At 42.1% G+C, this 25,417-nt stretch overlaps 2 protein-coding genes across 11 annotated transcripts in view; one reads left to right on the top strand and one right to left on the bottom strand.

The window, feature by feature from the left end:
- Positions 1-14,814, bottom strand: part of CFAP91 (cilia and flagella associated protein 91) — a 34,365-nt gene extending 19,551 nt beyond the window's left edge. For 9 of the 10 annotated variants that reach the window (XR_012777164.1, XM_075512243.1, XM_075512222.1 and 6 more), the window contains exons 1-10: positions 14,665-14,814; positions 13,733-13,809; positions 11,432-11,589; positions 8,623-8,706; positions 7,268-7,324; positions 6,178-6,359; positions 5,288-5,465; positions 4,788-4,945; positions 4,345-4,527; positions 4,090-4,232 (exon numbers count right to left, since the gene is read on the bottom strand). Coding sequence is in view for 9 of the 10 variants with exons in the window: in XM_075512243.1 (XP_075368358.1) it covers positions 4,090-4,232; positions 4,345-4,527; positions 4,788-4,945; positions 5,288-5,465; positions 6,178-6,359; positions 7,268-7,324; positions 8,623-8,706; positions 11,432-11,589; positions 13,733-13,809; positions 14,665-14,767 (1,323 nt within the window). In the remaining variant the exon portion in view is untranslated. The remainder of the gene's footprint in view (positions 1-4,089; positions 4,233-4,344; positions 4,528-4,787; positions 4,946-5,287; positions 5,466-6,177; positions 6,360-7,267; positions 7,325-8,622; positions 8,707-11,431; positions 11,590-13,732; positions 13,810-14,664) is intronic. The other variant, XM_075512244.1, reaches the window with a different exon arrangement.
- On the top strand, positions 957-23,691 carry LOC142405541 (uncharacterized). Its single transcript, XM_075493152.1, has 5 exons — positions 957-980; positions 14,348-17,273; positions 18,959-19,138; positions 20,022-20,099; positions 23,616-23,691. The coding sequence occupies exons 1-2, from the start codon at positions 957-959 to the stop codon at positions 15,290-15,292; spliced, it is 969 nt and encodes a 322-aa protein (XP_075349267.1). The 3' UTR covers positions 15,293-17,273; positions 18,959-19,138; positions 20,022-20,099; positions 23,616-23,691.
- Positions 23,692-25,417: the final 1,726 nt, after the last annotated feature.

The raw sequence follows: 25,417 nt of genomic DNA on the forward strand, positions 1-25,417 counted from the left end.
AGTGGTTTTATGTTTTCACATCAGCACAGTCTAGTGCTTGCTTTGCTGTCGTTACTAAGTAAAAAATGCTTACCATTTGCTTTCTCTAATCTGAGGTTTTAAGTTATTTTAAGACTTTAATGTAAGAAAAGAAAAAGAAAACATGTTTTTTGCATTAGCTGGTTCTGTGTAACTTAACAAGTTACCATTTTTTTGAAATAGGAAGACCAGGGCCCAAGAATCGCTGTAAAATACTTTCTTTAAAAAGAAAAAAGTGCTAAATTCCTGAAGAATATACTTCAAATGTTACTGCCTATATATCACACTCTAATTTTTCTGAGATAGACTACATTACTTTTTTCAGGTAGTAGGTTCAGAGTCATGGTATGATCTGGTTTGATTGGACCATGAAGGACCACCCAATTCATCTCCTTTTCATTTTCCTGGAAAATGCATTGAACAGCAAATGGCACCCATGCTTTTGGCCATACACTTTAGCTTCTTTGCTAGCTTCTGATAGAAGCAAAACTCTTCACAGGATAATAGCTTGAGAAACAACTCTCCATTCACAGAAACCATTCTTTAGATCCCTTCCTTATCTTCTCTGTGATCCTCTCCTTTTCACAAGACACTAGGTATATTTTATTTTTATGTTCAGCACAGAGTATACAGTCATGTCTCTCTCTCGTCCTTTTTGCTCATGAATGAAGAACATGAGATCAAGGATGGACTGACTACCTACTTTGCAATGCAGCATGGCTGCTGCATCTTGGCTGATCAAGACTGACATAATAGCTCTTAGAGCTTGTCTGAGCATGAGCCAACTAACACTGTGTTGGAGATCTGTTCTTGATGAAATAACCGCTTGAACAGGTTTTTCTATGCTTTGAAGTTGGCAGAGATTTTCTCCAGAGACATTCTTGGCCCCCCTACTTCTCCACCTCCTTCCAGCAACCAGATAAAGGAAAACAGACGTGATGAGAGTTGCACTTAATGCTCAGGTGAGAGATTCTTTGTTCTGACATCATCTTGATCCAGCACTTTGAAACTACCTGACTCTTCACCCTCTTGAGTCACCAGAGCATACAGGGTCAGCCTAAAGTCACGCACTGTTCTGCACTGGGATTTCTTCTAAGCAGCTCCTCTGTTCCTTGGTGTATTCAGTTACCTAGTTGCATTTCTTTCCTATAATTAGCTATATGTATCCTATCAGTATGCTATCTCCTTAATGCCTTAGATTTTCACACAAGGCTGTCTATATAATAGCTCACTTATATTCCTTAAAGCACTATGATCTGTGCTGGCTAGGAACTAGCTTTCCTTGTCCTTTTACAGATCTGGCTTAAGATACAGATAATTGTTTTTACTGTAAATCCTGCATCACTCCTGTTTCTGCAATGTTCTCTTGTTTTAGAGAATTATTGAAAGAATACTGAGCGTACATAATACTCCTGCAAAAGGTTTCAGGATGCTCGTCAAAAAGTCTGCTTCTAAAAATCACTTCTTTTTGGCTTAGTTTCAAGTCTGGAAGAAGCTGTTCTTATTCTCAAGAGGGAAACAGATCCTTTTTGTAGTTCCTTGGATAATTGCTTGTCCCTTCTTACAAGCTTTAAGCTTAGGAAAACCCTTAATATGGCAAACCACCAGGAACATAATGAGGAGGACTAGGCCATCTTGCCACTTGTTTGGCCAGAGAAGCAAGCCTTGGAAACTTCCTTTATTAAAATTAATTACTTCTGAGGCCAAAATCTAGCATTCTTCCTCTATTTGGCACCTCCTTCCACAGATTATCCAGGGAAAATGAAAGAAACTCATTCTAGAGCTAGATCACTGTGTACTCTCTGAATTTTCTAGAGTTCTGCTTTATTTCTAAGATTAGGGGAGAAAATTTATAGATTGTGTGCTAGGATAGCACTAAAAAGAGGCTTTTGAAGAGAAACTGGTCTAGCTGCTCAGCTATAGAAATAACGCAAAGCAACACAGTGCCCTTCTGAGATGATCCCTAATTGTTTGCTTTAAACCTCTCATACTGTGTGTGACGGAGGCTGTTGGCACGATTTGGACTGCTTATGCCAAGTGGTCAGACAGCTGTCCTCTCAAGTGCTAAATTCTGTTAACTCAAGTACTCTGCACCCTTTACTGCCCTCTTCTTGACAGCTCCAGTAGCTTATGAGGTGGACCTGTCAGAGGGGCCCTGCTAAGCCAAAATGTGCTATAGCCACCAAACTTCAGAAGCAAAAGCCTCTGCTGGGAGAAGTGACCAATAACAGCACCACAGAGCTCAAGCTCTAATTAGGGCAGTAATTTCTTGTTGCTCTGAACAGAAAGTTTGTTTAAATCTAACGCTAGCTGAGGCAGTCTGGGTGTTTCGCAGTGTCAGTACCTTGTCTGGACCCACCAGTCTGGTGTCTACTTCTGTATATCTAAAAGCAGCAGTTAAATTTTGCATAGTGGATTTATCATCTTTGCCTGCAAAGGAAATGTTTTGTAAATTTAAAAGAATATATATTTTGCCTTTTTGTGGTGTGGAAACGAGTATTAGTTATGTTAGCCCCTCAGTTGGCATAAATCAGTGTAGAACAAGTGACCTACATTGATTTAAGAAAGAAAATATGCAGAATTGTCTGCTTTTGTTCTGCATTCCATCTCCCTTTGGCCACCAGTTTTTCTCTGAAGAGACATTATTGTGTAAGCAGCCAGCATTACGGCATACTTCTTCTCCATGACTATAGTTTAGACACTCCACTGTAGTCTTTCAAACCATTAGAAGTATTTTGAACAAAGAGAATACAAATGCTGTAATTGGAATTGAGCTCTGAAAGCTTGGGCTAACATTCTTCTGCCTATAAGAACTGTGTAATGATCTAGATTATACATAGTCACTACTTGAATTTTATGCAGAAAGCACCCAAACTCAAAACCCTTCAATACTGCTATGGCTTTTTCTCTAAAACTGTAGTGAATTAATGCCCTTAGTTCTTGAACACTTCGCATAGCACTCAAGATTTTCTTTGAAAATTTTCCTTCTGAAAAATAATCAGATGCAATATTTTATCTTTTACAAGATCTAGTGGAATTTAAATTTGAGATAATATGATTGATTTTTCAGAACAAGATTTCAATTTAAAATTAATTAGTAGACAGTTACTCTCTGCATTGAGAGTATTATTAAATTACACTAAAACAAGAAAGCTATACACATAATTTTCAATTATGAAACATTTCTTCACTAAATAAAGCATAAGTGAAAGTTGCCAAGCCTTACAAATGAAATTAAATATTTTTCAGAGATACAGCAGCCAGCCAAGAATACGCCTGATTTTAAAAAAAGGTAACCCTCAACAGCATCACAAGAAGTGTACTTAAAAGTACATGTAACTTACAAATATTGTAATCGTAGATGCAAATGAGGCACTTCTTTCCTCAGTGGTTAATTGCATATATGGACACCTCATCTGCATGAACAGTTGTGATAAATTAAGATATGCAAAACACTATTAGCATGTTTGCAAATCAGATGCTGTTGTTAGGGAGCAACAGTGATGTGCATCCACCATTCTGATCCGATTTTATGAGTGGGGTCATTTTAATCATGCTTTGCTGCAGGTGTTTTTACAACATGTACTTAAAATGTACATTTTTTTAAAATGTAGAGAATTTTTAGAATATGAATCCAGATTTGGTTCATTTAATTATTAGTAGTTTTACAGTGTAACCAGTAGGCTTGCCACATGTGCATTATAAAAGCAAGGGAGAAAAGAGAATGAGCAAATGGCAGGAGAGAATTTCTAACTGACATAATATGTTCCGATCCAAATACCTGATCTGTAGGAAGACAGAAGAAGAGAAGCTATGCTTGTTTTCTGTAGGGCTGGAGCAGAAGCACAGATGTTAGGGAGAGAGAGTACTGACAGACTGAGTTCCAGAGCACTACTGGTCATGCCTACAACAGTCTGAATGTCTGATCCGTTCTGCCCTTGAAGTTGTCTTACAGAAAATATGAAATTAGCACAGGAAATTGGGAGAAAGCTTACACATGTCTTCCCAGTTGCATTTCTGAGCAGTTCAAATCTAAGAGGAACTGACATGCTGCTGGCTGCAGCTCCATACCTGGTGAACCTGTGCCAGCTCCACCTCTAGCCTTGCTGATCTTTTAATAAATCCAGTCTTAGTGGTAGTGTACTTAGGTTTTGGTGCTTTAATCTTGAGCTGGGTGACAGAATCTGGGAGAGATGCTTCCAGTTCACACAGTCCTAAGAAATACAAACAGCAATTAAGTAATGGAGTGGTGGGGAGAGAAATTTGAGTTTTGTTAATATTTTAAGTAACTATGTCATACAAACTAAATCTTCCAAAATGCCTTACCTGCAAAGGTGTTAAGATAGAAGTTTTTTACCACATAGCGTTCAGAATGGTTGTCTGGGAAATAACCAATTCTTGACAAAGGAGCGTATGTTTGTGATGCAAAGTCAGTATACTCTTTGATGATATCTCGTCTCTCCAGCTTCCCCATCACATTCTTCCTCTTAGCTATCAGTTTCCTAAGCACTGAAAAAGAAATACAGATGTGAGAAGGTTCTTTATACAAAAAGTTCTAAAAAAGCCGTTATCTTTGGAAGTTCAGAAGAGCTTTTGCTGGTTAATATAAAAACATGACCTGTTTGACCAGAAAAAATGCTGCCCATGCATACCTATATTGTTGATGCAACCTGTTTCATCTTGAATAAAGACTGCAACCTTGTGAAAACAGAAATGGCTTGTCTGAAAACTAAGTCTCATGCTGCTCTCTCCCTGTCTTTCAAACTTACTCAGTGCACAGTCATGCTGAATCTTTTTTATTTTCTCTTCTTTAACCTTCTGATGATTTTGCCAGTGGTCATGCAAGCGCTTGGCATCCAGCTCATCCTGGTTCTTCTCTCGCCTCCACAGCAGCTTCTTTAAGACTTCCAGTCGAACCTCCTGCAACCTGCAAGGAAAGAAAAGGCCAGGTATGACCTACTGTACTCTGCAGTGTTCTGTGCAATGCTGTCATCATTAAATCCTACATACCAACCGACTACTTTACACATAGTTCATATTGCATATCTCATATTTAATCTTTCATTTTAAAAAGTGAGTTTAGCAGTGGTGAAAAGTATTGTGGCAGCAGTCTCTTACATTAAATTTAACAAAAATATCCCTTCCCAAAATCAGGGAATTTTCACAGAAATAAAAGGCTTGTACCCTTCAGCCAATCCCCTAAGCCTTCATGTTCCTTCTCTATTCAGCCAATAATTAAAAGAAATAAAGAGTATAATTGGACTCCTACTTTTCTATTTCCTGTTCTCTAAAGGCCCACTCCTTCCTCTCCATATCATCCATCATTTTCTTCCTCTTCGCGATTTGTGAGGCATTGTTCATGGCTGGAAGAGTTGCTTCCCATGCACGTTTCTCCCGGGCACGTTCAATCATCTCCACCTCGGCTAGTCCTGCTGGTAGCCCCCGACCTTACAGAGATTAGAAGCAGTAGCTCTTTAGGAGAATGGTGAATCCAGCAAATAACCAGCACCAAAAACTATTAGAGGGCTGGATGGGCACAAGCCCATGTGTTAAACACAAGCAGAACTGTCAACAGCCAGAAGTAAATATTTCTAAGGCCAGTAAAATTATATAGTATGAGGAATGGTAGGACCTGCAGTAGTTGCTATAGCTTAGTTGACATTAACACTAGCACTTCATTCCTCTACTGCAGGCTGCAAAGGAGGAAAAACTTTCCCAAGAAGACACTTTCTGAGAATGAGCACCTTCTTTGGCATGTCCAGTGTCCATCACTATTGCAGGTGTGACACTGGGAGATTAAGATCATAGGTGTGTTCTGGGGCAGCAGTGTTCGTACTGGTTTTTTTACTGATGTCTAACTCAGAACAGCTGAAGAACAGTAGGTAAATGAAAAAACTGCTACTACTTCGTATTTGTAAAACATATGACCTTCTTATATTGAATGATCTCAAAAAGTCTTTATGCAATGCCCCAAAATAGTGCTATTAAGTAGGTAAGTATCATAGCTATTTTAGAAATAGACAAAATAATGTGCCCCAAAGGAAGACAACAAAGGGCTGCCAAAGCTGGCAATAGACTTGAAACCTGACATTGAAAAAAATAACTTCCTGCTAAAGAGGGGACATGATAATTTTATTTTATCTCGACTTCACAACTCACCCCAAGTGAGTGTAGCAAGTGTCAGAAGTTCAGGGACTGAGCCACTGGGAACTACATATTCAGGGGAACAAGGATCCGTCTGGGCTTCACCATCCCTGTAATCTGTCTGTGTGCCCAAAGTTCGTAACTTGGGACCAAAGACCTTGCTGTCCCTTGTAGCTGAATGGACACAGGGCTTTGTCCTAAAAAGAGATGCAAGATGCAAGAACATTTGTCACATTCATTAAAAAAAAAAAAACCAAAACAGAAACACAACACTAAGTCAAAGGTAGGATATCCAAATGTGTTTTGTTTTATCTTAACATTGCTCCCATTGACATTAACTCTATTATTTCTAGTAAAAGCACACTGAGGCTACACTGAGTCCTCTGAAACCTCCCTCCTTAGGTAAGCAATTCGGAAATCTTCTGCTTTCAGCTCTCACAAGTTATTACATGCAAATCTTCCCTATGTATCCATTCTAAAGCATTGCTTTTAATGGGCGCAAAAAGTAACTAACGGCTGAGTGTAAAAGGAAGTAGGAGTGCTTCAATTTAGCTTACGTGTTTGTCTTTCCAACATTTCCAGAACAAAAATTCAATTCTGATGCAAGCATGTGCGACTTCCATTGACTCTACTAGGAACTGAATCTTCTTATGTCCCCTCAAAATTTGATCCCCACTGAAAACCACACTAGATTACTTCATGGATGGTCTACACCACTAAACAGTATTGCAACTGTCACAGAGATTGTAATAAAATATCAGAAGATTTTCCAACAATATTGCTGTATTGGAGAATCTTCTTTGCATCAGTATCTCTTCTAGGATTCAGAGACACTTGGCTTTCTGTTTCAGGCCTCATAATCATAACACACTTGAGGCACATGTCCTTTACCCACAAAGCACTACTTATATACTGCAAGCAAATTCTGAAACAGTCAGTCACCTGTTTCCTCAGGAATTCTCAATGGTGAACAAACCCTTACCTCTTAAGTTTTTCCTGTTGGCTCATTATGAAAAACATTGGTTACCAGCTAAATAGTTACCCAATTTTTTTCTGGTGAGATGTGACCCGTTACAACAGTAATGTTCCAGAACTCACTACTTACTTTGCCATTGTGTAAGCAACATTTAGTGGAAGCAGCTTATTAGAAGGGATGAGAGGTCTGAAAAGAGAGAATGCAAATGTAAGAAAGACAACAACCATGAGTGTAAAAGATCATTATGGTTTAGAAAAACTGCAGTCCGCTAATTTCAGTGGAGTTACACTGATTTTCCACAATTCAGGTTCTGTAGCTGCATGTTTAAGAATTGTGCCTGAATATTAAATAATTCTTTCATAGCTAAGGAGCAACATAGAAAGTTTCACCAGTAGGAGTGAGTGTTATTCTTCTGTCAAAGCAGAAAGTGGAATTGCAAAACAAGACAATAATTAAAAGAAGTTAGTTTCGAGTGTGCTCACAACATTTTCTGTATGTTTCACTAATTACTTTACTTTTTTAACTTTGAGATTTTGGGAGATTTTTTTTTAATAACTTGAAATCCTGAAATGAATTCCTACAATCAGCTGGTAAGGTAAGCTCTTTTGCACTTATCTAATTTGATTGCTTCCTTTTTTGCAGTATTTTATGAAGTATCTTGAAAGTGATATGGACTCAATGACATATTAATAATTCATTCTTAGGCATTCTTATAGTTTGCATATTGGAATTCACTATCAATTTCCCTTAGCCTTTGAGAGACTTGAAATCTTAATTTCAAATTGCAGAAGATAACATCATCTTTCCCCTTTTTTTGTTGTTGTTGTTAAAGGAGCCATAAAGAACTTCAATTTATTAAACTTGGCTATTTTCTTATATTTAAAGTGGATATATTGGCCAATAGCTGCTGACTATAATAGTGAATGTAATTCAAAGTATATGTGACTAAGTTGAGAATGTTTGTATGCTAGCTGTTGATTCAGATCTTGAGACCACTGCTGACCTGCAGTGTCATTCTCGAAGGAGCAGAGTAGTCCTGCAGTAGAGGACATTGATGAAAAGTTAATCAAGGATTCCCTTTACTCCCTTTCTGCTCTTGGCAGAAACTGGGAGTTAAAAGTTTCCTCCTTAAGAAGACACCTTTCCAGAAATCTGGAGAACCATAATGGCTTTGTGAGCATCTTCTTCCTGCGTGTAGGAGGATCTACAGCCCAAAGCTTTCTACAAATAATTATTAAGTACAGAATGCCTGAGGGTACATTTGCTTATATGGTAACTCATTACCTGAAAATTCTGGCATAGTGTGAATTTTAAAAGACTTTGTGATTTAAGATTTGGTTACTAATTGGATTTTCTATAGCAGTGATCAAAGAACCAACAGAAAAGACAAAGAAAAAAAAAAGGCTCTGGCATATATTTAGGTGCTCTTTAAGCTGCATAAAAGCAAGCTTCTGAACTCTGTTTCAAATCAGTTCTTTCCTTACCGTGCAAAATATTTGTAGCGATTCCTTCCACTAACTTCAGGATCTTCATACACAATTTGAGGTATTTGAAGAGAAGGTTGAGCTCTAAAAGCCAAAATACAGGATTCCTTACTATCATTTAAGAAGTGCATTCAGAGCAGTTCTGATCTTTTTTTCTTATGCCTTTTTGTCCCCCCCTTCTCTCTCTACTTCTCTGGTTGCACAATCAAACATACACACTACAAAGTCCACAAACCCCCCTTACTTATACAAGCAATTATATTTTGCTTTTTTCATACTTATATACATAGAAAGACAGTTTGACGCTTTATATATATTCCCCACTATGTGTGGGCAAGAAACGGTCATTTGCTGCCTTTAATAAAACTTTCTTATGTGCTTGTCATGAAAAGAATTGGCCACTTTTAAATGCTTGACCTTGTAAAGTAAACTACTTTTATTGGGAGTGGGGGGAGCAAGCTCATTTCCTTAAGAGTGAAAAACTTTCCATAACAGAAAGTATGTGTAAAGGAGTATAAGGAACAAAGGGGAAGATTACCACTTTCTACCTTTCAAAAATAGCTAAAGAGATTTTGAGCAAATGTGGAAAATTTTAGAATCAGCAATTTCAATTTGAATTCTCCAATAGAGGAGAAAAATTAGGCTGACCATGTGAATGTTTCAAAACCTATGCTGGTACAAGCATATCTTTTGCAAGAACATTCTTTCTTCATTTTCCCCCCCATTTTGAATTTAAAGTAGGCAGATTGTTTACATTTTTCACTATAACATAAGGTAGACCTCATTAAGACAGTCAGTGAGAGAATGGGTATAAATGAGTCCTTTGAAAGCTATGCATCAGGATTGCTATTTGATTTCACAACCACTTTATACTCCAGTCTTACTCTGGACAAGACAAGAAACAGAAGTTCTTTAAAAAAAAAAAAAAAACAGCCCATGTCATGCCATTAAGGTAAGTCATTTCCTTAAGCTATATATATGGCAAGTCCTGAAGGTCATGTTTTTCGTAAGACCATTTTTGGCAACTTGTAAGAATCCTGACCTCAGATGTATGGGATCGTGGGTGCTGGAGTTTGTTGCTACTGCCTGGTTTTAAATACAGAGGCATATTTAATGAAGATACGGTTAACGATACATAACATTGCTCGACAGTGGGGATCAAACCAAAGGCTTGCACGCTGAGATCAGTTGTCTTCAAAGACCCCATCTAAGCCCTGCGAGCTGCGCTGTGGACCTCAGGGAGCCGCAATATGGCTACCCACCCAAAACCTATAGAGAGATGCTTCATTAACCTCCTGTGACATACAATTTACTGCAAAGGTAAGTTTAAAGTCATCTTTTCCCAGTGCTTTCAGTCATTATCACATAACAAAAGGAGGGAGGTTTCAAGATGCAGTGCGGTAACCTGAGATACTTGCTCAGCACTAATCAACCTATTATTGTGAAGTTGTGTTTGTAATTCAAATTAGTTAACTGAGCTGATGGCTAGTTCCACTAGCTGACTCTTTACATATCAGACTGTTGCTCCATCCAGATGGATTTGTGTTTCATTCAGCACAGGTGGGCACTTATTCTTATGATCTAACTTTATTAGCATAAGCTGTTCATCCTATTATGGTATAGTTATAGGCACAATGGGAACCCAATGAAATAGCCCCTTTTATTCCACATATCCTGCCTCTTACATGTCCTTGACTTATATTTGCTGACTTTGTTGAAATAAATGAGTGTTTATTCCTGGTAACCTTGCAGAGGCAATGCAACTACTGAAAAGACAGCTGGGAAATATTCTATCTTCTGTATCAGCAACACTGTCAATCAGTACAGGTTGAAACAGAGGGGATATATTTCTCATTCTTTGTTAATTGCAAGACTTTTTGCAAATACATGTTGTTGAAATGTAAATAAATTATAAAGCAGCACAGGCATCAAATAAGTTCTTGTTACAGAATATCAGGCAAAATATAAGCAGCCAAGTGAGGTCTTCACGTGCTGAGGACAGTTTGAACTGCTGAAAATAAGAAGAAAAAAAAGGCTCCAAAATTCTTATTTTATTGTGGAAATGAGAAGAATATGCTTTCGAAACTGAACAAAACCAGGTGTGAAATCCACTGTATCACTCAAACACCTTTGACTACTGTCTGGCATGTGGTAGAACTCAGTTATGTTCAACCCCAGAGCATGCATCATCTGAAAAGCCCATGGTCTAGCTAGCTTGTTAATGCAGCAAAAACCTCTGAAAACAACAACATAGGCTGATGCCTGCAGTCTTGAATACAGCTACAAGAGGACTCCAAAAAAAACGCATGGTGTGGCAAAACACATAAACATTTCTTTAAATATTTGCCAAATCAGAAGCCCAAATTGTGATGCCAGGAGAAAGTTCAACTAAGAAACCCCTGCACTAAAAATGTGGTGCCCTGGTTCAGGCCCCATACACCCTTGAATGAGCAGCAAAAGCAATCTAACCAGCTGCAACTGCACGGGACTAAAAGGAGACAGCTCCCACTGAAGTAACACATGAGTCACTGAAGTCTTCATAACTTATCTGATCTATAAGAGACTGAAATAACTCTCTTCTCTTTCCCGGCAACCGCTGCAAAGCAGATAGCACAGGGATGAAGGAATGTGCAACATCCACCCTGTAAGAAACAGATGGGCAACCATACTCCACAGCAGCTGCAATCTCTTAATTTCAAGGGAAATATAAGTAGGAGCAAATTGCAGGCATCTCCACTTCAGTGTGCATGGGATTTTTTTTGTTTTGTTTGTACGTTTGTTTTAAATCATCCAACCATAGAACACTTACGCAGCAAGCTGCTGAAGAGCCTCCAGGCGTTGCTGAGCCCTCCCTCTCCATCTTCGGTCAATAAATAGAGGCACTGGATCTTTGCCCTCCGAGCACAGACTGTAGCCTGGGAAACAGATCAAGCTACTAAACATACTTCTGAGCATTGGTGCCTTTACCTAGTGTTTGTGTGAACACAAAGAAAAAAGGCAGTGATTTAGCGACTTCAAATAGCATTAAAGAGATCAGAATTTCAGCTTGCTGTGATTTACAGGACTGCACATTTGGGATGGGGAAAGAAGGCGGCATACATATGCTAATGATGTCAGCTGGTTAGATGGTACTTCTCAAGATGTGGAGCATACCAGACTAGCAGCAGATGCACAGATATGTCTTCTGGCTGTTTTCCAGTGTCTAAACTTATACTTAAAATTGAAGGGTCTAACCGTTCGTTACATAAAGAAGTTAGTGTGCAGTAACTGTGAATGCACAGTAACGTGAACTTCTAGCACATTACCCCATGTAACTCCCTTCAGTTTCGTGTACTCTAGAAATGAAGTAACATATTCCACTGACAGAGTAAAGTTACATTATTTTATACTGTAACAATTGTAGCATGTGTTAAAAATATCTCGACGGGAGTCAGAACACAAAAATGATCACATTAAAAATCCACACCCTTCCTTCTAAGCACTAATTTCCCTGGGTAGATACACCTTTAAATTTATGGTTGCCAATAAATCTTTGCAAGTGTGACTCAAGTATAAGTGATGTAGCTATATTGGCTTGAGCTTCTGTAAAGCCTGAAATCAGATTTGAATTCTGAATTGCCCCTTTCATTTCAGCAGGTGCTAAATCGGATGCATATAGGGTAGTGGTGACATTTCAAGTATACTAACTCACCAGAGTGTAAGAGAGTGTCAGATGATGAAGATCTAGGCACCTTACTATGAGTAGGTGATTGCTGTGCATGAGACTGCATTTTTGTTTCATTTCTCTTCAAAGGCAATTCAACTTTTGAGAGTTTGGAAAACCCTATAAAATAATATTATCACAACCCCTGTCCACCCCATTTTGTGATGCTATAGACTAAGAATTCAAAGTCATATTGTTTCGTATTGCACATTATGCACTTGCTGATTCATATGCTTAAAACATGTTTTATGCAAGTCAGAGTCTGTCACCACATCCGTCCGCAACATTACACCTATAACGTGACAACATCAGTGACAGTATGCCCGCTTACTTTGTCTGGCCTGAACTGTTAACACAGCCATATCATTGCAAGGATCTCTATGATGAAAGGCAATGTTTCCAGCTCCATGTGTATGTCTCTCTACAGAGAGGAAGACAAACACACATTTTTTTCATGTAGATATAAGAGAGAGTCTGAGACAATGGGGTAAGAGACATCCAGAAATATTCTTCAAAAAAATGTTTCTTGATTCCATTGTTGAAAAGCTGCTCAGGAATTTTCTCCCCACTGTACGGCAATGGAGTTTCAGAGTTCAGAATATCTGCCTTGCAGGCTCAGTCAAGTGCATAGCTTCAGGAGGACTCTCTGTTTAAAATCCAATTCATTGTGCAGTTGTACCAAGTCTGTTTTCCTTCGGCATTCTACCTATATGCAGCCTGTCCAGCTATCAATCACTGCTGTCTAAAGGTGTGACTGCAACTCCCCCAGACATGCCCTACCTGGTTTTAAACTAGCTAGGGTGAATAGCGATAGCAGGGGAGCAAATGCAGTGAGGAGCTAAGCATGGGCTAACTAGCTAAGGGCTTAGCTAGGAAGTTAAATTGCACTAACCTAGTATGAAGAATCAGGATGGGTTTGCAATCTTTACAGCTGTTGCTACCTAGTTCATTTTAAACTAAGTATGCTACCTTGAGCTGTAGTGTAAGTATATCCCATGATAAGTGAGGAGGCACCATGTGAAATAACACATTTCAACAACTCATAACAACTCTGCTTGAACAACAGCCCAACAACTGTCCAGTTCTTTTATTAGATCTTAATAACATATACAAGCTATTGTTAACAGCATTTGGAGATATTCTATTAGAAATACTGACACGCAATTTAGGAAATTACTCAGGACATGAAACTGGGCATTTCTAGGCTGCTGCTACAGAGTCACCCTTGGCCAGCAATCATGGTTACTCCCTGTGTTAAGTCTTGTTTAAGATAAAACTGCTTCCTTTACTTTGTATTTTGCTGTTTTAAGAGAGCAGCTTAGAACTGAGACAGAGTTTCTACCCATGTGCATGCATACACACAGAAATGTAAGGTTCACATGTGAGCTATCTTTGGCCAACACCTACCACTTCATCACCGATAAGTTGAACATGGACATTTGACTTTGAATGGTCCTTCTCACTTGATAGTGTGTACAGAGGGTCTGAAAGATAAGTGAACAAATGGAACTAGTTACATATTTGAGGAGTCAGCATGAATCATCAGTTAGGCTCCACTTCTCTCTTTAAAAGTCTGTCCATAAGAGAGTATAAAACAAACTAAGAAAGAAGAAAAACATGAAATACATGTCTCCATATTAAAGAAACTCTACCATCACACAAATGAGCCTCAGAGCTGACATACTACTGTTCTGTGTAACACACACATGACTGAAGAAACATCTACTTTCTTTGGAAGCACTGCCAACTTAAATAGAAAATGAAGAGATGAAACAGAAAAAAGAAAGCATGGTGCAATGGTAATCAGTGGAAATATCATACTGTACATGATGCTTCCCTCTGGGATATCGAGCTAGTGCTGGCTTTCCTCCAGCTTGCAAATGTTTCATAGTCCCAAGCGCCTCCTCACCACTGACGACTCCGTTTCTGCTGCCAACCCTAACCCTTTACCACTATGTGGCTCTGCCCTGCTCCTGGGGCGGCACCCATCTTCCCGGCTCCAAACCTGCTTTCCCTGCCTAGCTAGTTGCCGGTCGCTCAGTGCAGCCCCTCGGCCAGCTATGGCCGCGCACCTCCTCTCGCACAGCGGCTGGGGCGGGGCGGGGCGGGGCGCCCGGGGATGGCGGAGGCCTGCTCGGGCAGCCCATCCGCTTCACGACCCGCACGCGCGCCCCGCCAACACCTAACTCCCCGCCCCGAGCCCGGCCGGCCCCGCTGGACGCGGCCTCCCTCCCCGCAGAGGGCGTCGGGCCTGGCTGCACCGGTCCCCCCGCCCCGGGGGCTGCAGGCGGGGCAGGGGGCGCGGGGAGGACGTTGCCCCTCGCGGCCGGGCCCGGTACCGTAGAGGCAGTCGAAGATCCGGCCGGGAGCCATTTGGCCGCCGCGGCGGCGGCCGTCCCCGAGAAGCGGGGCCCGCACCGCGCCGGTCACCGTGCGGCTCATGGCGCCGCCCGGGCGCCGCCGGCTGCCGTTCCCATGGTGACCGCCGGCGGGCGGGGCCTCCCCCGCCCCGCCCCCGACGGCGGGACGTTACGGCGGCGGCGAGGCGCTCTCCTGTTCCGGGTGTGGCGGTGGTTTCTCGGGCCTTTCCCCGGGGACAGCCCCGGCCCTCGGGTTTTCCCATGCTGCTTCCTCCAAATCGCCGTGGCCAGGGGTCGCCTCTCCCCCGTGGGCCCAGCTTCCCGGAGAGCCCTGAGGCCTGTGAAGGCGGTGAGGCTCCCCCGCCTCCATCTTGTGCCGCCTTGCCCGCTGCCTAAGTGGCGGTGGCGCGGGTGGGAAGCTGAGGTGGCCCAGCCCTCTCCTGCTCTGGCGTGGAGGACGGGAACATCTGCAGGTCCTGCGTCGTTCTCCACCGCCGCTTCTGGGCCCCGTGCGCGGGGCGGCAGGGCAGCCCCGGGGCCAGCTTTGCTCCCTTCCCCGCTGGTGGCCCCTCGCTCCCGAGTGAGGAGCCGCGGAGAGCCCGTGTGAGTGGCTGCGCAGTGGAGCGGTGGCTTGTCTGTTGCTTGAGGAGGACAGGGAATGACCGACTGAGGGGGGCAGGGCCTAGGTATTACTGCTTTTCAACAGCTCTTGCTCAGGTTGGTTTATGTGGTGCTCTCCAGTTCCCCTGCGTCCTAACTTAGTGCTTAAGAAAACTGGTTTAGCAATTACAGTGGGGGACTGGATTCAAGCCTGGATATTCTTATTCCTGGCTCTGCTTGTTACTGCTTAGGACTTCTGCTGCCGTAAAGTGGTGAAAATAGGCTTGGTATCTACTTCCCAGAGAGGCTGCAGGTATTTTTGCATTTGTAAAGCATCTGGGGAGACCTGCACAAAGCATTACAAATAAACATTACACTTACTAAGATGCGTTGCTGTTTTTGCAAGGAGGAGGCCATCATCTTCTATGAGGACCGAAGCTGGAAGCTTCTTCATGCTGTTAGAGGAAGGGCCAATGCTTTTGTCAGTCTAAGGGGATTTGGAAGCAATGCTGTCAAGACCTTTGGACTAGGACTAAAAAAGCAGTGGAATTGCAAATGGACCCTCTCCTCTGCCTATAATCTTGAAGCAGGTCCCTTGTGTTAGTTATTTTGTATATAAAATCCTGTATATCAAAGAATTATTCACAGCTTGCCGTGTCTGACATAAAATTTTGGCCCATCAGTGCTTCCATCGCAGCAGAGCAACATTAGGACTGTGGTTCCAAATTCCTTGGCTCTTCCAATTTACACATGGACATTTAATTCAACTTTGAATGCTGGTTTACTTTCTTAAAGGCCCATCACTTTTTTGAAGCAATAACTTCTTTCTTAGGGTAGTTGATCAAAATGGGTCAGTTGAAGACTCGGATGTGGGTCTGAACTAGGAAATGCTGTCACAGCTTTGCTGACTGACATCGGTAGGATACTACTTTCCCGAATGGATTGATCCATGCCCTAAAGATACCCAGCAGGCTGTAAAGGCTTTCATTTTACTAAAGAGCTTTACAAAGTGATGCCTTAGAATTAGCAACAGGGGTAGCAAAGGTCACTCGTTCATAGAGTTGCCCAACATTTCTCATGATCAAGGTCAGTTTTCCTTTTTTGTATCTCATTTCATTAGAACTTCGTAATTTCCATGGTTAAATTTTCCATGCTGGACATCTGCCTTGAGGTAACGAGGTGTGTAAACTGTATGTTGGCCAAAAAACTATTCTTTGTCAGCTCCACCCTCTCACGGTTTTCCACTTTAAGGTTTTCAGAGATGACTGGATACAGGTGGCTGGGACATCTGTTTTTCTAATGAGGAAAGGAACCAGATGGAAACCAGGTAGAGAGGGAGCAATGGGACAGTTACCAGAGTTCTTGACAGAGTACAAAAAAATCCCAGGGCATAGCTTAACAGATGAGTACTCTCTGGAGTTGTGGAAGATCAAAAAGGTGCAGTCCCACTATTAACTTTAGCCGCATTAAATTGGACCACATGTAAGATGTTGCCACCTTCTTTGTTCACCATGAGCTGCCTGGCCCCACTGCGTCTGATCTCTTGGTGTTGGCAGCTGAAAGACTATGTGGGAAACCATCTCAGGAGACTGATGTGGCTGAAAACTAACCTGTCAGAAAATGAAAGTTTTCAGGTCACTGCATAGCTGCCTGAAGACTAGTACTTGCTCACAGGAGGTGACAGGTATATGTGGCTGAGCTAAAAACATCAAGGTTCAGGTTCATGGAACTTGCTTAGATTAGGTTAACGTGTGTGTGTGTGAAATATTGGGTTATTTTTAACTTAACATTTCTGAGAAGCCTCTGTGAATTACAGATGTGGACAGTGAACAGCCTTACAAGTATTGAAAGATGTGTTGATTATTACTATCTTGAATGTTCTTTGCCTGAAGTCTTCATATTCCCGTGGACCTGCAGCTGGAGTGAAACCTGGCCAGGGCCCCTGGCACGCTGGTGTGTGCTGTGGAATAAGCTGAAATGGCAAAGTGGTGAGGTTTGGTCTGAATCGTTTGGGGTTTTTTGTTGTTGTTGTTGTTTTTTTAATGCAGATCAGCCATTTCCAAAGAAAAAGATCCCAAAACACAAAAGGCACTAAGAAAATGTTTGATCCCAGGCAGTAAATTGGCAATCTTTTTTCTGACCAGCACTTTGGAGAAGGGACTCAAAGCTTTATCTGGCAGGTCTGTCTGTCCACGGCAAGAACGCATCCTGTTGCTCTGGTGAAAGTGAGCTGAAGGCAACTAAGCTGTAAGCCATCCAAAAAGATTGCTGTTTTTAGCTAAAGTTTTCAAAGAACTTGACTGATGGGCTTTCTCCTCAGAGCTGTGGGCTGTAGCATGATTTTTTGGGTTGGGGTGATTTCCCCCCCCCCCCCCCCCCCCCCGGTAATAGCTTTTCCAGAACAAGACTGTATAGCTGAGCTGGGGTGCTGTCTATCTCATGATTTTTTTTTTATCGCCACTTGGCTCTGAGGGGACACCAGGTGCTCAGATGTATGAGTAAACTGTCCACACCTTTGTGAGTTACTGTGCGGTGACTGAGTGGACTAACTCTGTGCCAATGCTTAGCACGTTGCAAAATTGTGGTAAAGTGCACTAGTTTAGCTGCCCATGAAAGAGGCTGAGCCAAACGCATTTTACCTCACATTAACCTTGAGATAAGACGGTGTAATTTGCTGCAAAATGAATTACTGCGACTCTGTTGATGGACTTTTAATGCTGTGATGACTTGCTGATGTGTTTGAACTGTAAAATCAGACAAAGAGAAGTGGAAAATTTAGACAAGAAGGGTGGGATTAGGCATTAGTTGAGAGAAGAATAGTAGCTGGACAAAGAGAAGATGGATTGGACATGAAAGTGTGGTTTTAGAGGAGAAACTTGGCTGGCTGAGGAAAGAAAAATTAGTAGGGGAGCGGGGTGGTAGAGAACCAGTGTGCAGGGGGAGAGACAGGGTGAGCAGCCAGCAGAGCAGAACTGAAGTGATCTGGACAAGAAAATGGGAGACCTAGATGAGGAGCTGAAAAAGTGGGGAAGGGTGTGGAAAGGCAGGACTGTGGGGGAGAAGGCAAAGAGGTTGAGCTAAACAGATGCTGAGTCTCTCTACTCTGTCTTCCTTCTGTCCTCCAACGCCTGGGAGGGAACTGGGTTTCCTGAATGTGACTTTTCCCCTGCAATCCACGAGGATCTGTGAAACCCCTGGCAAGCTGTCATCCATCTGGCTTTAAGCTTAATTGTGTAGATGGTCCTCTTCTGCTCTCTGTTTATTAGCAGTTGTCAAATGACAGTACTGTTATGGTGCTGGGTGCATGTGATGCTTCGTGGCGGCTTTTTTCTAGTTATTAAAAGAATCTAAGTTATGGGCAACAAGTTATAGCATTAAAACCGCCGTTGAGGCTTTGATGGTAGGAAATGCCAAAACTGAAGTCATCTATTTAAAATTAGTAACAGTTAGAGTGCCATTTCCCATTCTTGCCACAGGATGTCATAATTTCTCCATGTACGGTCCATCACAGTCCCTAACCTGGGTGGCGCTAGTTCAGCGCTAGTTCTATTAAATGTGAAATGATGTAAAATGAATTTGGCCCTTGGACCCGTCCAAGGTGAGCCCTAATTTCCATTCCCTGTCCGATCTCCACATGGTTTACTAACTGTGTATAATAAACACCTCTTTCGAGGTGTATGATTCAGAAGGAGCAGGAAAGCAGCAGCACAAGGCTGCAGGCAATGTGGTTGCTAGGTTTTTAATCCAGGAGAAGGGGGCTTTCCTCCTAGCCCATCAGAAGAGATGGTGAAGGAGAGTGAGGAAAAGAGGAGGAGGAGGAAGATGTGGTCACTATTCCCGGGAGGAAGCAGAGGTAAGCCTCAAAAAGATGTGAGAAGACAGATGCTGTGAAATCTGATGTTTTGTGGATCTAGGCCTTGTCTCTCTGCTGGCTTTTGGCTATAGTAAGGCATTATATCCATTGTGGAACACCTCACTTACAGCTTGTGACATCTTTTGTAAAAATAGCCTTGGAGTACTGTTTGTGGTAAATGGAGCTTCACCAAGGTGAAGTCTTTGGTTTCTTTGTGCTGTTTTTACTAAGAGCTCTGCTAAGACAGGCATCTTGAGATACAACTACTGAAACGGAAAAAACAGATGAAAGTCTTTATAGGAGACCTGTTCTGTCTTGCTGTTCTTTTCTTAGTATGACTGTTGTCACATTTCCTGTACTAAAAGCAATCTACAGATGAGAATAGCCTAAAAAGTCAAAGTTCAAAAAAAATGAAGTAGTAGTACTTTGTGATCACAGTTAAAGGATTCACTTCAAAGCCTGCTGAAAGACTTCTGTAATGGTTTTGATTGGCACTTAAAAAACAAAAAAGGCCGAATTAAGGACATTTTCAGCCCATGGTTCAGAGAAGTCCAATTTGTGACAAAAACCCAAGTTTACTAATACTTCAGGCATCCTCTGAAAGGACGTTCATTCACTTAATTTCACTTGGATGAGCTTTGGATGAGATTCTTAATGAACAGGGATGACATTTGGATGATCTGCTGGACTGAAGTCAGGAATGCTGTTGTCACCTCAGTAGGAAAAGGATCTTGGATTGAACTCCTTAGGGAACTAGTGAATTCTTAGTGTTCTCACTCCTCCCATGCAATACTCAGAGGAATAAATGGCAATGCTAACATGTTAGTTTGCAGCTTTTGAGTTCCACTGTGTTAAGACATTTCTTTTCAAAATTAAACCTTAGATTCCCTCTGTTCTTTGCTGCCCCAGTCAGTGGTTAAATCCGCAGAGGAGACGCTACATCCTAGTCAGAACACAAGAGGTAAGAGAACAACCAGAGGAACAATTTGATGCAAGGGGAATATTACATTGACTTAACAGACAGGATTTCATCCTGTATTTCTGGCTTAGAAGTTGGGATGAGCTTGTATCTTCAAAGCAATCCAACTACTTTTTGCTTCTGGAGACCTGGATGAGAAATGTGCTTATAGCTGGGTTGTGATTGGATTCCATATCTGCTTTTTATGAGAGTTTGGCTCCAGCCTTATAATCTGTTTGTCTATTTAAAAAGTAAATACATTAACAACTGTATTTGCTGGTAGCTGCCTGTTGAGCTGAGGGGAAGAGAGAAAACCCACTGACTGGGAAAAGAGAGTCCAGGTGCAGGGAGGGAGGGAGGGAAGGAAGGCAGGCAAGAGGCAGCCGTAACTAGAAGAAGCTTGAGGAGGGATGGGAGATGTTTCAGGGAGTGGAAGGGGTTCCAGCCACCACTGAGTTCTGGTTCTGGTGATATCCATTTTTGTCAGCTCCATGCTAAGCTGAGAGAGGACAATTCTTTCTTTAAAAGGGCAATCCTGAAAACCATTTGGAGCCTGTTAATAGTCTGGATGGGATAGATGTGAATTGCCCTATTTTACCCAGCCAAGCCTGAGGAGAGGCCCTACTGAAATACTGGTCTCCCTAACACTTGATTGGTGGTGCCTGTTCAGCCTGCAGGGATGCAGGGAGGGTGTTGTCACCAGCAATGACTGGCCTGGCCTGGCCAGCTGATCATACTTCCCGACTCTGCTCTCCCCCGGACTAGGCAGAGGGCCAGCATGACTAAGAGGGGTGGTGACTCCCTAAGAATGTCAAGGGCTGTAGAGAGAAGGTTGTCTCCTTGAGCCAAGGAGATGTCTCTACCCAGAAGCTCAGGAGTTCAGTAGCTAGATTTTTACTGGCTGCTTGATGGATGGTTTGTACTAAAGCCCATGGTAGTGCAGGGTAGTTTAACAGTTCAGCAGACAGGCAGACATGTAGTATGTATTTATCTGATGTGTCAAAAACTATGAAATGGAGTACCTTGCTGACCTCTGCAGCATTTCTGCTCTCCTTGCTCTTTCTCCTATTGTTTGCCAAGGTGCCTGGTCAAGTCTGGCTTCCAGCTAGCTGGAAAACTTTTCCAGGGACTGAATGCTTGTGCCTGCCTGATCTGAAGGGGGGGCATCAGGCACTCTTGATTTTCCGTGACCATTTTAGCCACTCTCTTCAAGGAAATTAAATAGCTGGACAGAAGTGCTATTGAGTCTCATTTCACCTTGTTATTATAATACAGTATAACTCTTCCATACACTACACTCTTATTTCCTCTTAAGCAATTAGTGCAACATGATCTTAATCCTGTCTATTAAACCTTTCCAAAAATATTTACTTATCATCCTTTAATTGCAATCACTGGATGGAGGTCAGCTGAGGGCTAGTACACATCCAAGGACCTAGGGGAGGCCTACCAGAAATAAAAGTGTGAGACAGCAGTGACAGGGCTCTCAGGCCATGGGAAGAAGAAAGCTAGAATCAGCTGAACAGAGCCCTTTCAAGGATGGGGGAAGGATGCATTAGTATCACTTCCCTCGTGTAAGAAAACAAAGCCTGTGCTCTCTTCAGTCTTGAAAGTTCCCCTGTCTTTCCCCTCTGTCTTTGCCTGCATGCACATAGCCCTTCCCACATCACTTCCCAGTCTCAAATGGTGGAGACTGAACAGAACACAGTACAGGATCTAGAGTATATCGCTGGTGTCTTGGCATATCAACTGTGAGAGCACGATAGGAACTGAGCATCTAGCATGTTGATCTGGAAACCTCCCCTCTTTGATCCTGAGTAAGTCTTTGGATGGACCCCTAGGAGAATCAGACCTGGAAGAATCCATTCTGGGTTTTAAATAAGGGACTGGAATAGTTGAAGTTCATGATGTGCCAGTCCAGACATGATGCTTTGAGTAAAATTTAGTGTTTGTTACACAGGCTAAGTACCAACCCCAGACACTCAGTACATGGAGAAAATACTGCACAACGTACTGTACAGCATATTGAAAAACAGGGCAAAATAGTCAGGATATGGGCTTGAGCTGAAGGTTTAGATGAAATTTTCTGCCATGCAGATGACTTGTGTTCCCATGTCACTTTTTCAAAAATAATTGTACTCCAGCTACGTAATGTATTTAGGGAGATGTCAATGTAAATAGGCTCTCTTGAGAATCCCTCCACCTGCATATGGAGCTGCCCTAATGCTTCTTAAAATCTGAGCCTTAAGCACTTGATACTCAACTCCAATTGATTTTTGGTGGGAATAAGGATTCTAAAGATGTTTCAGAAAGTGCCAGTAATGCTCATTGGACTCACTTAGACATTCTTCTCCTGTATCAATGATAAGAAAACCAGAAGAAAACAAATGCAAGAGCATTAAGTGATAAAAGTCAAAGTCTAGCTTGACCATTGATGTGAAAGAAATGGCTTAAGAGTGAATTTTCTACATTGTTTTGTAACTTTGTGAGTAACAGCTGCGGGGATTCTAAATGGATTCAGAAGATATGTAATGTTGCAGGCTCTTTACAGGCAGCTTGCAGCACTGTACAGCATATGTCTTGATGCAGTATTTAAAAGGAGTGAGATGCTGGGATGTGAGTACATTGAAGGATGCAGCTGCGATCAGTGACATCTCAAAAATTGAATGACTCATGTATTTGTAAATGCTAATGATTCCTTCCAGGCTTCCAGTTAGCTCCCGCAGTTTGTTGAGAATGTTAAACTATATGCCATAGTGGAGCTTCACATTTCATAAAACATGATCAAGAGAGACTTGAATAGATTCAAACAAGCCAGATTTGCTACCGATGCGGACATCAAAATGGCATGCCACCAAGCAGAATAAAATTAATAGCAGCAACACTTTGGGGAAAAAAAGGATGACTGGAATGTGTGCAGTGGAAAAGAAGTGGACCTACTGCATTGCTGCTTCTCAGTTGACCAACAGCTTAACATCATTCATTGGAGTTGTTCAGAAGCACTGGCTGGTTTGCAGCAGAACTGATCAAGGTTGGAAGCTGGTATTACAGAGTATTTTATGGAACTACAGTGAGGCATTTTTCTTCAATACAGAGGCAAGTGGACTTGGGTTCTGAACGAGATTTCCTGTAATGCATAAGCACAGAGCTTAGGCACCATTTGATTTTGTGGGGTGACTAATCAGAGATCATCCATGCATGCATGTGGTGCTATAGCTTAACAGTAGCACAGCTGTCTGATTGCTTGGGGTCACATCCTGATCAGTTCTGAGAATTCATTTAGGGGTTATGTAGAAGTTTGAAAGCCTTACTCTTTCAAGTCATAAGAAGTGAGAATGAAAGAGGTTTCCTGTTTGGAAAGAACTATATAGGCAGCCATCTTGGTTAACTCTGCAGTGGAGGAAAAAAAAAATATCTGAGGATAGCAAAACTTCCCCCTGAGTGACTAGTGTGTATCTTCTTCATGCCTAAACACTTTTAAACCTGGGCTATTTTTTTCTGAATTTTATCTCAAAACAGAGAGTCTGACTGCAGCGGAGGGACAGACCTTTGCAGATTCATGTCTTTTGGAGGATTAGTGATGTTATTTTCCAAATACAGGTTAGGATTTTCTGAGTTACTAAGCGTAGAGACTGTCAGACAATACACACTTGTCGTCTTCAGCCACGCTCTTTTGTTGTGTCGATAGCACATGCCGCCATTTGAGTGCAAACACCTGGCCTTTCCTTCCCACTATTCTGCACAATGGGATCTATTCCAGAATGCTTGGATTTTCATGGGTGTTCCCTCCACAAAAGGGAGCAGCTGATCAGTTATCCCAGCAAGCACTGAAGTAAACCTGACCAGGCTTGAAATGTGCATCCAACATCAACTGCTGCACATCTGCAATGTGGAAAAGCTGCCATGTTGCCAGAGGCTCAGTTGTTCTTGCCTCCAATGCATGTGGAACAGGCAGGTTACTTTGTGGCATGGTACCAAATGCCAGCTTCCTTCTTTTGCCATGTTACCAGGGAGACTGCATACTGAATTCGCTGATCTGGCTTTTGCAGTGTTGCATGCATGGCAAATTCATAATCTTTACTACTATTTTGGATATGCTTTCAGCGGGCAGTGAAAAGAAGAGGCATAGCATGAAAGTCATGATAGTCATAATCTTAGCACAAACTGGGGAGAGATGTGAAGAAAAAAAATGTGAGAAAGACATTAAGATCCTTTAAGATTATACCAAAAACAGGCACTGATGTCTTTTTTTTTTTTTCCCCCTCCTGCACAAACATCCAGATTTCACTGGAAAAGTCATTCATCACTGGAAACAGTGTCTCAACTGTACTATAAAAACATTGGTTTCTTAGAAAAAGCAAGCAGTGGTGGCAATTCTTGACATTAGTTTTGCTGCAAATTTTGATTGGGACAAGAGTTTCTGCTGTGCCTGTTGTTGTAGGGGGGTCGCTGTCTTTACTGTGGAGGACTAGGCCACAGAGTCCTTGTCCCAGCATGACACCCCAGAATTTCTGGGATGCTGTGGGCCAAGTCTTGCAATGTCAGAGACAGCCGTTCTGGTTCTAAAGTGGAAAGTGACTGCAATCTTGCAAACTACCTTCCACCTCCAGCCTCTGATGCTCTGAAGATTTCTCCAAATTTCTGGCAAGAGATGATCTGTTGCAGTACTAGCTCATAGGGCATTCAAGAGACAGAAATGGCTTAAAAGTAATCCTGATTCTACTCTTGTTTCTTTAAGGGCTTGCTTGCCAGTATGGAAGGAGACTCTCTCCATACAGCCTTCCATGGTGATCTCCCAGGAGGGGATGGTTCAGTCCTGTGGTACAGCAGCCCTGCATACAGAATTCATGCCATAGTCCTGAAACATGGGGATTTGCCTTTTCAGCCTGGGAAGCCTGGGAAGGGACCAGCACATCACTTCTTGAGGTGATTTTAGCCCAGTGAGCCACTTGCCTTCACCTAAAGATGGAGTTTGAAGCCTAGAGGGGATGTAATTAATCACCTTAAAGTCTCTTCCATTGTACTAGACCAGAGCAAAGGTCCTTCTATCCCAGCATTCATTCTCTCTCAGGTCACACTGCTGAGCTGATAGTATTTGGTGGCTGCAGGTCTGCAACTCTGATCAAAACCAGAGACTCTATCTTGTACTTGGGCAGTTAATATAATAGGCAACAGGGCCCTGATGAGTCATCTTGCTCAGAGGTTTGAAGTCCTCTTTTGCCCGTGTGTATCCAAGCATTGACCAAAACCACAGCCAACTTCTTTGACAATCACACACAGTGTATGGTTGACTGGGCTGCTGGAGCAGTGGCTGTCTCACA

Source organism: Mycteria americana, chromosome 1, assembly GCF_035582795.1.
Source record: "Mycteria americana isolate JAX WOST 10 ecotype Jacksonville Zoo and Gardens chromosome 1, USCA_MyAme_1.0, whole genome shotgun sequence".
NCBI classification, from domain to species: Eukaryota; Metazoa; Chordata; class Aves; order Ciconiiformes; family Ciconiidae; genus Mycteria; species Mycteria americana.